The 12,268-nt window shown below is 41.3% G+C and overlaps 1 protein-coding gene across 2 annotated transcripts in view; it reads left to right on the plus strand.

Annotated features, from left to right (window-relative positions):
• The window catches only part of LOC306914954 (polyadenylate-binding protein-interacting protein 2-like), a 9,680-nt gene extending 3,004 nt beyond the window's left edge, over positions 1-6,676 (plus strand). Inside the window, exons 2-5 of one of the 2 annotated variants that reach the window (XM_079492193.1) lie at positions 399-600; positions 5,480-5,665; positions 6,457-6,541; positions 6,599-6,676. In XM_079492193.1, coding sequence (XP_079348319.1) covers positions 412-600; positions 5,480-5,665; positions 6,457-6,522 — 441 coding nt within the window. In that variant the 5' untranslated portion in view covers positions 399-411 and the 3' untranslated portion in view covers positions 6,523-6,541; positions 6,599-6,676. Of the gene's footprint in view, positions 1-398; positions 601-5,479; positions 5,666-6,456 lie in introns of both variants that reach the window. The other variant, XM_079492192.1, reaches the window with a different exon arrangement.
• The last annotated feature ends 5,592 nt before the right edge of the window (positions 6,677-12,268 follow it).

Below are 12,268 nucleotides of genomic sequence, written 5' to 3' on the forward strand. Positions count from 1 at the left end.
TCAGTCGTTCTCAAACATTTTCATGTCAAGGACCCCCACGATTATATGTAATTGGCCGCCGACCCCCATCTGAAAATATTATGTAGTTCCAGGGACCCCCCCCCCCCCCCCCCCCCCCAGAAGCAAAGATTTGAGTTAAAAACGTTCGCTCTGAAAGAATATATATTCAAAGATTTGCGCCACATTTTCACGATTTTTCAAAAATAGCAGATCTACAAGCTCGTAGCACGGCACCAGTGCCGTGCTACGAGCTTGTAGATCTGTTATTTTGTCAACAGCTAAAGTATAACATAATGCTTTAAAACACCAACAACAGAGGTTCCCCGTCCAGAATGGGTTAAGAGCGTCTGCTAAATGTCTAGATTGTAAATGGTTTGTTTGTTGTTGTTGATTTTCAGAAAGGTTGTTTTGATGCGTGAGATGAAAGACCCCAACAACAACAACAAGACCAACAGAACCAACATGACCTTCAGCAACGACATCATCCTCACCAACCAGTTCATCATGGACGACAACCCCCTAAACCCCTTGAACCCCCTAAACCCCAACCCGTTCGCTGAGTACATGTGGATGGAGAACGAAGAGGAGTTCAATAGACAGGTTAGTAACGCTGTGACGCAAATATGTTTTCAATGTAATGAGTCCCAGGATGCAGGGATGGTCTTTTAGAAATGAGTCCCAGGATGCAGGGATGGTCTTTTAGAAATGAGTCCCAGGATGCAGGGATGGTCTTTTAGAAATGAGTCCCAGGATTTAGGGATGGTCTTTTAGAAATGAGTCCCAGGATGCAGGGATGGTCTTTTAGAAATGAGTCCCAGGATTTAGGGATGGTCTTTTAGAAATGAGTCCCAGGATGCAGGGATGGTCTTTTAGAAATGAGTCCCAGGATTTAGGGATGGTCTTTTAGAAATGAGTCCCAGGATGCAGGGATGGTCTTTTAGAAATGAGTCCCAGGATGCAGGGATGGTCTTTTAGAAATGAGTCCCAGGATGCAGGGATGGTCTTTTAGAAATGAGTCCCAGGATGCAGGGATGGTCTTTTAGAAATGAGTCCCAGGATTTAGGGATGGTCTTTTAGAAATGAGTCCCAGGATGCAGGGATGGTCTTTTAGAAATGAGTCCCAGGATGCAGGGATGGTCTTTTAGAAATGAGTCCCAGGATGCAGGGATGGTCTTTTAGAAATGAGTCCCAGGATTTAGGGATGGTCTTTTAGAAATGAGTCCCAGGATGCAGGGATGGTCTTTTAGAAATGAGTCCCAGGATTTAGGGATGGTCTTTTAGAAATGAGTCCCAGGATGCAGGGATGGTCTTTTAGAAATGAGTCCCAGGGACATTTGATGAGTCCCAGGATGGTCTTTTAGATGAGACCCAGATGACCAGATTTGACATTGCGCAAATTCCAGCTTTTCACCAGAGGAGTTTCTTTTTTTCTGACGTCCTGACGCCACTCGCTCATCCCCTGGTTCTGCCTGGTTCACGGAAGTAATTTCTCTATGGAGAATAACATGGGCTCATCTAAAAATCGTCTCATATAAGCGTTGTGGTCACAAAAATATACAAGCTGTCTCTGCGTTATTGTCAGGGATGTGTCTCTGTATTTGCGACAGCCAGTCACTCATATATGATACAGTCTGTTTCTAGCGAATATGTAACTAATTCAGCAGCAGTAACTAATTCAGCAGCAGTAACATTAGCGTTTTCTCTCAGTCAGTTGATTCTTCATGTCCATATGAGTGAAACGGCCTGGATGATTTGTTTATTTTTCAATCACAGTTCTTATATGAGGCGATATAAAATCCCCCCTATGGGGATTACAATGCAAATAAAAAGTACATGAACCCGTGGACTTAGCGCCCTCTAGCGATGTTGACGTCAGACTTCGGTGCTCTATACATTGTTTCACAAACATCAGTAGTATTACAAAGTTATACAAAACAAATCGGTACCAATTCCACGCTGAGTCATGCTGCTGACTAAAACTAGACTAACCCCATAACAACTACATTCATATGATGTGATAAACTATGACAAACTAAATCAAATTGTATTCAAATGACTAAATTAAATCTATATTTGTACAGCATATATCTTCAGTCTGATGTTAATTATAGCGTTGATGTGACCGCACAGTGTTGTTGCCAACTCTTGTGAGAGAAATAAGCCAAAGCTCACCGCAGGGAAAAAACCAAGACAGAACAAGCCCACTGATATGGCCATAATATACATAATACAACATATCAGATGCATATATAATTAGAATTACTTTGTAGGTCTATAATGATTCATGTTTTGGTTATTCATTATATCGTGGGCTTGTAGATCGGCTATTTTGGTAAAACTGGTAAAAAAATAAAGTGGGAAAAAAACAAAGTAAACATGAATATTATTAATTTCTCAGCCCTGTGTCATGAAAAACTATCTGTGTCAGCTGCTAAATATGTTTATATGTTGCTAAATATGTTTATATGCTGCTAAATATGTTTATATGCTGCTAAATATGTTTATATGCTGCTAAATATGTTTATATGCTGCTAAATATGTTTATATGTTGCTAAATATGTTATGTTGCTAAATATGTTATTATGTTGCTAAATATGTTATTATGTTGCTAAATATGTTTATATGTTGCTAAATATGTTTATATGTTGCTAAATATGTTTATATGCTGCTAAATATGTTATTATGCTGCTAAATATGTTTATATGCTGCTAAATATGTTTATATGCTGCTAAATATGTTTATATGCTGCTAAATATGTTTATATGTTGCTAAATATGTTTATATGCTGCTAAATATGTTTATATGTTGCTAAATATGTTTATATGTTGCTAAATATGTTTATATGCTGCTAAATATGTTTATATGCTGCTAAATATGTTTATATGCTGCTAAATATGTTTATATGCTGCTAAATATGTTTATATGTTGCTAAATATGTTTATATGCTGCTAAATATGTTTATATGCTGCTAAATATGTTTATATGTTGCTAAATATGTTATGTTGCTAAATATGTTATTATGTTGCTAAATATGTTATTATGTTGCTAAATATGTTTATATGCTGCTAAATATGTTATTATGCTGCTAAATATGTTTATATGTTGCTAAATATGTTATGTTGCTAAATATGTTATTATGTTGCTAAATATGTTATTATGTTGCTAAATATGTTTATATCCTGCTAAATATGTTTATATGCTGCTAAATATGTTTATATGTTGCTAAATATGTTTATATGCTGCTAAATATGTTTATATGCTGCTAAATATGTTTATATGTTGCTAAATATGTTTATATGCTGCTAAATATGTTTATATGCTGCTAAATATGTTTATATGCTGCTAAATATGTTTATATGTTGCTAAATATGTTTATATGCTGCTAAATATGTTTATGTTGCTAAATATGTTTATGTTGCTAAATATGTTTATGTTGCTAAATATGTTTATATGCTGCTAAATATGTTTATGCTGCTAAATATGTTTATATGCTGCTAAATATGTTGATATGCTGCTAAATATGTTTATGTTGCTAAATATGTTTATATGCTGCTAAATATGTTTATATGCTGCTAAATATGTTTATGCTGCTAAATATGTTTATATGTTGCTAAATATGTTTATATGCTGCTAAATATGTTTATATGCTGCTAAATATGTTTATGCTGCTAAATATGTTTATATGTTGCTAAATATGTTTATATGCTGCTAAATATGTTTATATGCTGCTAAATATGTTTATATGTTGCTAAATATGTTTATATGCTGCTAAATATGTTTATATGTTGCTAAATATGTTTATATGCTGCTAAATATGTTTATATGCTGCTACATATGTTTATATGTTGCTAAATATGTTTATGTTGCTAAATATGTTTATATGCTGCTAAATATGTTTATGTTGCTAAATATGTTTATATGTTGCTAAATATGTTTATATGCTGCTAAATATGTTTATGTTGCTAAATATGTTTATGTTGCTAAATATGTTTATGTTGCTAAATATGTTTATGTTGCTAAATATGTTTATATGTTGCTAAATATGTTTATATGCTGCTAAATATGTTTATGTTGCTACATATGTTTATATGTTGCTAAATATGTTTATATGCTGCTAAATATGTTTATGTTGCTAAATATGTTTATATGTTGCTAAATATGTTTATATGTTGCTAAATATGTTTATATGCTGCTAAATATGTTTATGTTGCTAAATATGTTTATATGTTGCTAAATATGTTTATGTTGCTAAATATGTTTATATGTTGCTAAATATGTTTATATGTTGCTAAATATGTTTATATGTTGCTAAATATGTTTATATGTTGCTAAATATGTTTATATGTTGCTAAATATGTTTATATGCTGCTAAATATGTTTATGTTGCTAAATATGTTTATATGTTGCTAAATATGTTTATGTTGCTAAATATGTTTATGTTGCTAAATATGTTTATATGTTGCTAAATATGTTTATATGCTGCTAAATATGTTTATGTTGCTAAATATGTTTATATGCTGCTAAATATGTTTATGTTGCTAAATATGTTTATATGTTGCTAAATATGTTTATATGTTGCTAAATATGTTTATATGTTGCTAAATATGTTTATATGCTGCTAAATATGTTTATATGTTGCTAAATATGTTTATATGCTGCTAAATATGTTTATATGTTGCTAAATATGTTTATATGTTGCTAAATATGTTTATATGCTGCTAAATATGTTTATATGTTGCTAAATATGTTTATAACCCATTTAGACCTGACATCGAAATTTAAAAAAAAGTCTTCTGAAAGTATATATATTCAAAGATTTGTGCCGCGTTTTCACAATTTTTCAAAAATAGCAGACCTACAAGACCTATGAGCTTGTAGATCTGCTATTGTTCAATATCTAAAGTATAACATAATGCTTTAGTTAAAACACCAAAAGGGGTTCCCGCCCAGAATGGGTTAAAACACCAAAAGGGGTTCCCGCCCTGAATGGGTTAAATGGGCATCGTCTTCCAACCATCCAACAACCAAATCACACATCAGGACTTTGGCCATTTATTGTATTATTATTATTTTGGCTCCTGGTTTTATTGTTTTGTTGCCGACATGTTTTGCTTTTATTGTTGTGGCTCTGATCTCTGTGAAAGTGCAAATAAAAGATTACTAAATCCGTGTGTGTGTGTGTGTGTGTGTGTGTGTGTGTGTGTGTGTGTGTGTGTGTGTGTGTGTGTGTGTGTGTGTGTGTGTGTGTGTGTGTGTGTGTGTGTGTGTGTGTGTGTGTGTGTGTGTGTGTGTGTGTGTGTGCGTGCGTGCGTGCGTGCGTGCGTGCGTGCGTGCGTGCGTGCGTGCGTGCGTGCGTGCGTGCGTGCGTGCGTGCGTGCGTGCGTGCGTGCGTGCGTGCGTGCGTGCGTGCGTGCGTGCGTGCGTGCGTGCGTGCGTGCGTGCGTGCGTGCGTGCGTGCGTGCGTGCGTGCGTGCGTCAGGTTGAAGAGGAGCTCTGGGAGGAGGACTTCATGGAGCGTTGCTTCCAGGAGATGTTGGAGGAAGAGGAGATGTTGGAATGGTTCATCCCCTCCAGAGACCTCCCCTCCTCCTCCTCCTCCTCACAGACTGTCAGCGCGTTGCAGGAGCAGATCAGCCTGATGGTTCTGGACCAGGAGACGCTGGTGGTGAGACTTAACCCATTTACGCCTGACGTCGAAATTAAAAAAAAAATCTTCTAAATTCTGACAGTTTTCTGAAATACCCATGTTTCTGTATCAGTAGGTGCTTAATATTTCATGTCAAGGACCCCCAAAAATGATATGTAATTGGCCACCAACCCCCATCTGAAAATATGTTGTTCGAGGAACCCCCCAGAAGCAAATATTTGAGTTAAAAACGTTCGCTCTGAAATAATATATATTCAAAGATTTGTAGCTCGTAGCGCAATAGCTAAATTATAACAATGTTTACAACACCAAATGGGGTTCCCGCTCAGGATGTGTTAAAACTTCTACACTTCATATTACGCCCCCCCCCCCCCCCCCCCCCCCCCCCCATTTAGACCCGAGGGCGATTCTACAAAATGTTTTCTGAAAAACCCCATGTTTTTACGTCATGGTTCTCAAACATTTTCATGTCAAGGAGCCCCGAGATTTATATGTAATTGGCCGCCGACCCCCATCTGAATATATGTTGTTCCAGCCTGGGTGCCGATGCTAAGTCAAAATAAAAGCCTGGGTGCCGAGGCTACGTCAAAATAAAAGCCTGGGCATCGCGGCTAATCTTTATGTACTTCCAGTTCCAGGTGAACAGCAACTCTCTGTATGTAATGGCGTTAACACTGCCCCCTGCTGTCTTCCAGGTGAACAGCAACTCTCTGTATGTAATGGCGTTAACACTGCCCCCTGCTGTCTTCCAGGTGAACAGCAACTCTCTGTATGTAATGGCGTTAACACTGCCCCCTGCTGTCTTCCAGGTGAACAGCAACCTGGACCCAAACGCAGAGGAGTTCACTCCAGCCATCCAGAAGCACATGGTGTGAGGAGGAGGATGACCTGTCTGTCTGTCTGTCTGTCTGAGGAGGAGGATGAAGATGACCTGTCTGTCTGTCTGAGGAGGAGGAGGAAGATGACCTGTCTGTCTGTCTGAGGATGAGGAGGAGGATGAAGATGACCTGTCTGTCTGTTGAGCTCGTCACTTTAGGCTGGGTGTCTGTTGTTGCCAAAGTTTATCCCTGCTAGCCTTCTGCATGTGGCCCGGTCAGTCTGTCTGTCAGTCAGTCAGTCTGTCAGTTAGTATGTCTGTCTGTCTGTCAGTCAGTCAGTCAGTTAGTATGTCTGTCTGTCTGACTGGATGGATGGTTGGTTCAATAGAAAACAGTGGTTCTCAACCTTTTTCTTGGCAGTGACACCACAAAAACATTATACTCCCAATATTAACACTTTGCTTGCCCGGACCATCCAATGTGCCCATCATTTATAGCACCCGGACCACTTTTACCGGCGCACCGGAAGTTGGTGTGCATGTGTGTGTAGCAGCTAACAATAGCCACACCACTCTAGAGTCGATCGACAACAACGGGAGGTAAGAATAAATCTATCGCGACTAGCGACTGGACCGCGGAGCGCCGTCAAACACAGGATCTTTTTTCAGAATTAGACGGGATGATTTAGATCGGGAGTTATGATCGTTTTAAGATTTTCGTTTTCGTCAGCTAAACAGGCAGGGAACATTTTCGATGACGTGTCACTGTTTGACACGTCATCGGATCGGGCAACAAGCGCTCCTAGGCTGTGGAGCTAATCGATCGGTTTTGATATCATTAATCTCCGTCCTATTTATCAATCTCCGGCTTGGGGGGCTTGACCATGACCTTGAACTGGACGGAGATCTCTGCCCCGGGCCTCCATGGTGTTAACATATTTGATCTGGGGACCTCCCTACATTAACATATTAGATCTGGGGACCTCCCCAACATTAACATATTAGATCTGGGGACCCCCCACCACCCCGATAAGCACTTGGAATTGTAGGAGTTGAGGCATTCGAGTGCTTAAGTTGTCACGTCGCTGTCATGTGTCGAGTCCAGACTAGTGTTGATTTTGACCGCAAATTTTGATTCTGTTTTAGTCTTTTGAATAAAGTTTAATTTGGTTTAAGTCACATTTTGTCAACTTAAATGTTTTAGTATTAGTCTAGTCAACCAAGTGTAAATTGACTTGTCATTTAGTTCTACTATATCTCTTCTCCACTAGTCCCTCCCTGACATTTAGTTCTACTGGATCTATTCTCCACTAGTCCCTCCCTGACATTTAGTTCTACTGGATCTATTCTCCACTAGTCCCTCCCTGACATTTAGTTCTACTGGATCTCTTCTCCACTAGTCCCTCCCTGACATTTAGTTCTACTGGATCTCTTCTCCACTAGTCCCTCCCTGACATTTAGTTCTACTGGATCTCTTCTCCACTAGTCCCTCCCTGACATTTAGTTCTACTGGATCTCCTCTCCACTAGTCCCTCCCTGACATTTAGTTCTACTGGATCTCTTCTCCACTAGTCCCTCCCTGACATTTAGTTCTACTGGATCTCTTCTCTACTAGTCCCTCCCTGACATTTAGTTCTACTGGATCTCTTCTCCACTAGTCCCTCCCTGACATTTAGTTCTACTGGATCTCTTCTCCACTAGTCCCTCCCTGACATTTAGTTCTACTATATCTCTTCTCCACTAGTCCCTCCCTGACATTTAGTTCTACTGGATCTCTTCTCCACTAGTCCCTCCCTGACATTTAGTTCTACTGGATCTCTTCTCCACTAGTCCCTCCCTGACATTTAGTTCTACTGGATCTCTTCTCCACTAGTCCCTCCCTGACATTTAGTTCTACTGGATCTCTTCTCCACTAGTCCCTCCCTGACATTTAGTTCTACTGGATCTCCTCTCCACTAGTCCCTCCCTGACATTTAGTTCTACTGGATCTCCTCTCCACTAGTCCCTCCCTGACATTTAGTTCTACTGGATCTCCTCTCCACTAGTCCCTCCCTGATATTTAGTTCTACTGGATCTCCTCTCCACTAGTCCCTGCCTTTCATTTGTAGTATTTGTTGACCAAATTGTCAGTATATTTAGTCATAGGGTGCGTTCGGAAATGCGCCCTGAACGCCCTGGTGTGCTCTCTTGTCGTTGGTCTATTCAGTGCACTCGGTGCATTGTCGTTCGAAAATCCAGTGCGCTGCGCACCGGGTGTGCCGAGTGCCCGCACTGAGCGACCCTACCCTGAAGCTGGGGTTGTCCGGTGTCGGCGGTGTGAATGCGTCACAGCTGTGGTCGTTGGTAAATAAGGCACACTGTGACGTCACCGCCCACCACACTCGACAAACTGACCACATTCCCGGTGCGCATTTCCGAACGCGGTAGTCGACGAACATTTTCCGTAGTTCATAGTTTTAGTGTTTGAATTCAACACTAGTCCAGACCGACACCCAGGTGGAGAACGACTGCATTAGAACCCGTTTGTTGTTGAATGTATAATAATAATAATCAGGTCACAGGATTCACGTGGGTTTGTTTTTTGCACTTTTATTTAACTTTTTAACTTTGCTTTTGTTTAGTTGTTTTGTTGGTTTTATTTTTTTATTTGTTTATCATTGTGTCAGTTGTTGGTTATTTTTCATTGTTAGTTCTGTTTGACTTCCTGTGTTGCTCCCTGACTTCCTGAAACTAACAAGGTTAATTAAATAAGGTTAGGAAGCAAAGACCGTACGGTGGACTCCATGTTGCTCCTGGAAGGACAGAAGACCGTACGGTGGACTCCATGTTGCTCCCTGGAAGGACAGAAGACCGTACGGTGGACTCCATGTTGCTCCTGGAAGGACAGAAGACCGTACGGTGGACTCCATGTTGCTCCTGGAAGGACAGAAGACCGTACGGTGGACTCCATGTTGCTCCCTGGAAGGACAGAAGACCGTACGGTGGACTCCATGTTGCTCCCTGGAAGGACAGAAGACCGTACGGTGGACTCCATGTTGCTCCTGGAAGGACAGAAGACCGTACGGTGGACTCCATGTTGCTCCCTGGAAGGACAGAAGACCTTACGGTGGACTCCATGTTGCTCCTGGAAGGACAGAAGACCGTACGGTGGACTCCATGTTGCTCCCTGGAAGGACAGAAGACCGTATGGTGGACTCCATGTTGCTCCTGGAAGGACAGAAGACCGTACGGTGGACTCCATGTTGCTCCCTGGAAGGACAGAAGACCGTACGGTGGACTCCATGTTGCTCCTGGAAGGACAGAAGACCGTACGGTGGACTCCATGTTGCTCCTGGAAGGACAGAAGACCGTACGGTGGACTCCATGTTGCTCCTGGAAGGACAGAAGACCGTATGGTGGACTCCATGTTGCTCCTGGAAGGACAGAAGACCGTACGGTGGACTCCATGTTGCTCCTGGAAGGACAGAAGACCGTACGGTGGACTCCATGTTGCTCCTGGAAGGACAGAAGACCGTACGGTGGACTCCATGTTGCTCCTGGAAGGACAGAAGACCGTACGGTGGACTCCATGTTGCTCCTGGAAGGACAGAAGACCGTACGGTGGACTCCATGTTGCTCCCTGGAAGGACAGAAGACCGTACGGTGGACTCCATGTTGCTCCCTGGAAGGAAGTAACATGGAGTCCACAGTACGTTGTTACTTCCTTCCAGGGAGCAACATGGAGTCCACCGTACGGTCTTCTGTCCTTCCAGGGAGCAACATGGAGTCCACCGTACGGTCTTCTGTCCTTCCAGGGAGCAACATGGAGTCCACCGTACGGTCTTCGCTTCCTAACCTGATTTAATTAATCTTGAAACTAACAGGAAATGTATAAGTGACTTCCTTTTTTTATAGACTTGTTTCCTGTTGGTTTTCCCCCCCATCCTGTGGTTTGTTCTGTTGTAGTTGTTTTTCTAAGTGCACAGAAGTTCTGTATAGAAATCAAATAAAAGAGAAAAAAGTTGTAAAAAAAATATTTTTCTTAAAACTATTTGAAAATAAATGTTTATGGACAAAAAGAACAAACTGTATTCCATGTGCCTTTCTGTTCACGTGGATGTTGCTGAAACTCTTCCTAGAGTTCTGTTCACGTGGATGTTGCTGAAACTCTTCCTAGAGTTCTGTTCACGTGGATGTTGCTGAAACTCTTCCTAGAGTTCTGTTCACGTGGATGTTGCTGAAACTCTTCCTAGAGTTCTGTTCACGTGGATGTTGCTGAAGCTCTTCCTAGAGTTCTGTTCACGTGGATGTTGCTGAAACTCTTCCTAGAGTTCTGTTCACGTGGATGTTGCTGAAACTCTTCCTAGAGTTCTGTTCACGTGGATGTTGCTGAAACTCTTCCTAGAGTTCTGTTCACGTGGATGTTGCTGAAACTCTTCCTAGAGTTCTGTTCACGTGGATGTTGCTGAAACTCTTCCTAGAGTTCTGTTCACGTGGATGTTGCTGAAACTCTTCCTAGAGTTCTGTTCACGTGGATGTTGCTGAAACTCTTCCTAGAGTTCTGTTCACGTGGATGTTGCTGAAACTCTTCCTAGAGTTCTGTTCACGTGGATGTTGCTGAAACTCTTCCTAGAGTTCTGTTCACGTGGATGTTGCTGAAACTCTTCCTAGAGTTCTGTTCACGTGGATGTTGCTGAAACTCTTCCTAGAGTTCTGTTCACGTGGATGTTGCTGAAACTCTTCCTAGAGTTCTGTTCACGTGGATGTTGCTGAAACTCTTCCTAGAGTTCTGTTCACGTGGATGTTGCTGAAACTCTTCCTAGAGTTCTGTTCACGTGGATGTTGCTGAAGCTCTTCCTAGAGTTCTGTTCACGTGGATGTTGCTGAAGCTCTTCCTAGAGTTCTGTTCACGTGGATGTTGCTGAAGCTCTTCCTAGAGTTCTGTTCACGTGGATGTTGCTGAAACTCTTCCTAGAGTTCTGTTCACGTGGATGTTGCTGAAGCTCTTCCTAGAGTTCTGTTCACGTGGATGTTGCTGAAACTCTTCCTAGAGTTCTGTTCACGTGGATGTTGCTGAAACTCTTCCTAGAGTTCTGTTCACGTGGATGTTGCTGAAGCTCTTCCTAGAGTTCTGTTCACGTGGATGTTGCTGAAACTCTTCCTAGAGTTCTGTTCACGTGGATGTTGCTGAAACTCTTCCTAGAGTTCTGTTCACGTGGATGTTGCTGAAACTCTTCCTAGAGTTCTGTTCACGTGGATGTTGCTGAAACTCTTCCTAGAGTTCTGTTCACGTGGATGTTGCTGAAACTCTTCCTAGAGTTCTGTTCACGTGGATGTTGCTGAAACTCTTCCTAGAGTTCTGTTCACGTGGATGTTGCTGAAACTCTTCCTAGAGTTCTGTTCACGTGGATGTTGCTGAAACTCTTCCTAGAGTTCTGTTCACGTGGATGTTGCTGAAACTCTTCCTAGAGTTCTGTTCACGTGGATGTTGCTGAAACTCTTCCTAGAGTTCTGTTCACGTGGATGTTGCTGAAACTCTTCCTAGAGTTCTGTTCACGTGGATGTTGCTGAAACTCTTCCTAGAGTTCTGTTCACGTGGATGTTGCTGAAACTCTTCCTAGAGTTCTGTTCACGTGGATGTTGCTGAAACTCTTCCTAGAGTTCTGTTCACGTGGATGTTGCTGAAACTCTTCCTAGAGTTCTGTTCACGTGGATGTTGCTGAAACTCTTCCTAGAGTTCTGTTCACGTGGATGTTGCTGAAACTCTTCCTAGAGTTCTGTTCACGTGGATGTTGCTGAAACTCTTCCTAGAGTTCTGTTCACGT

Source organism: Electrona antarctica, assembly GCF_951216825.1.
Source record: "Electrona antarctica genome assembly, chromosome: 22".
In the NCBI taxonomy this organism is placed as follows: Eukaryota; Metazoa; Chordata; class Actinopteri; order Myctophiformes; family Myctophidae; genus Electrona; species Electrona antarctica.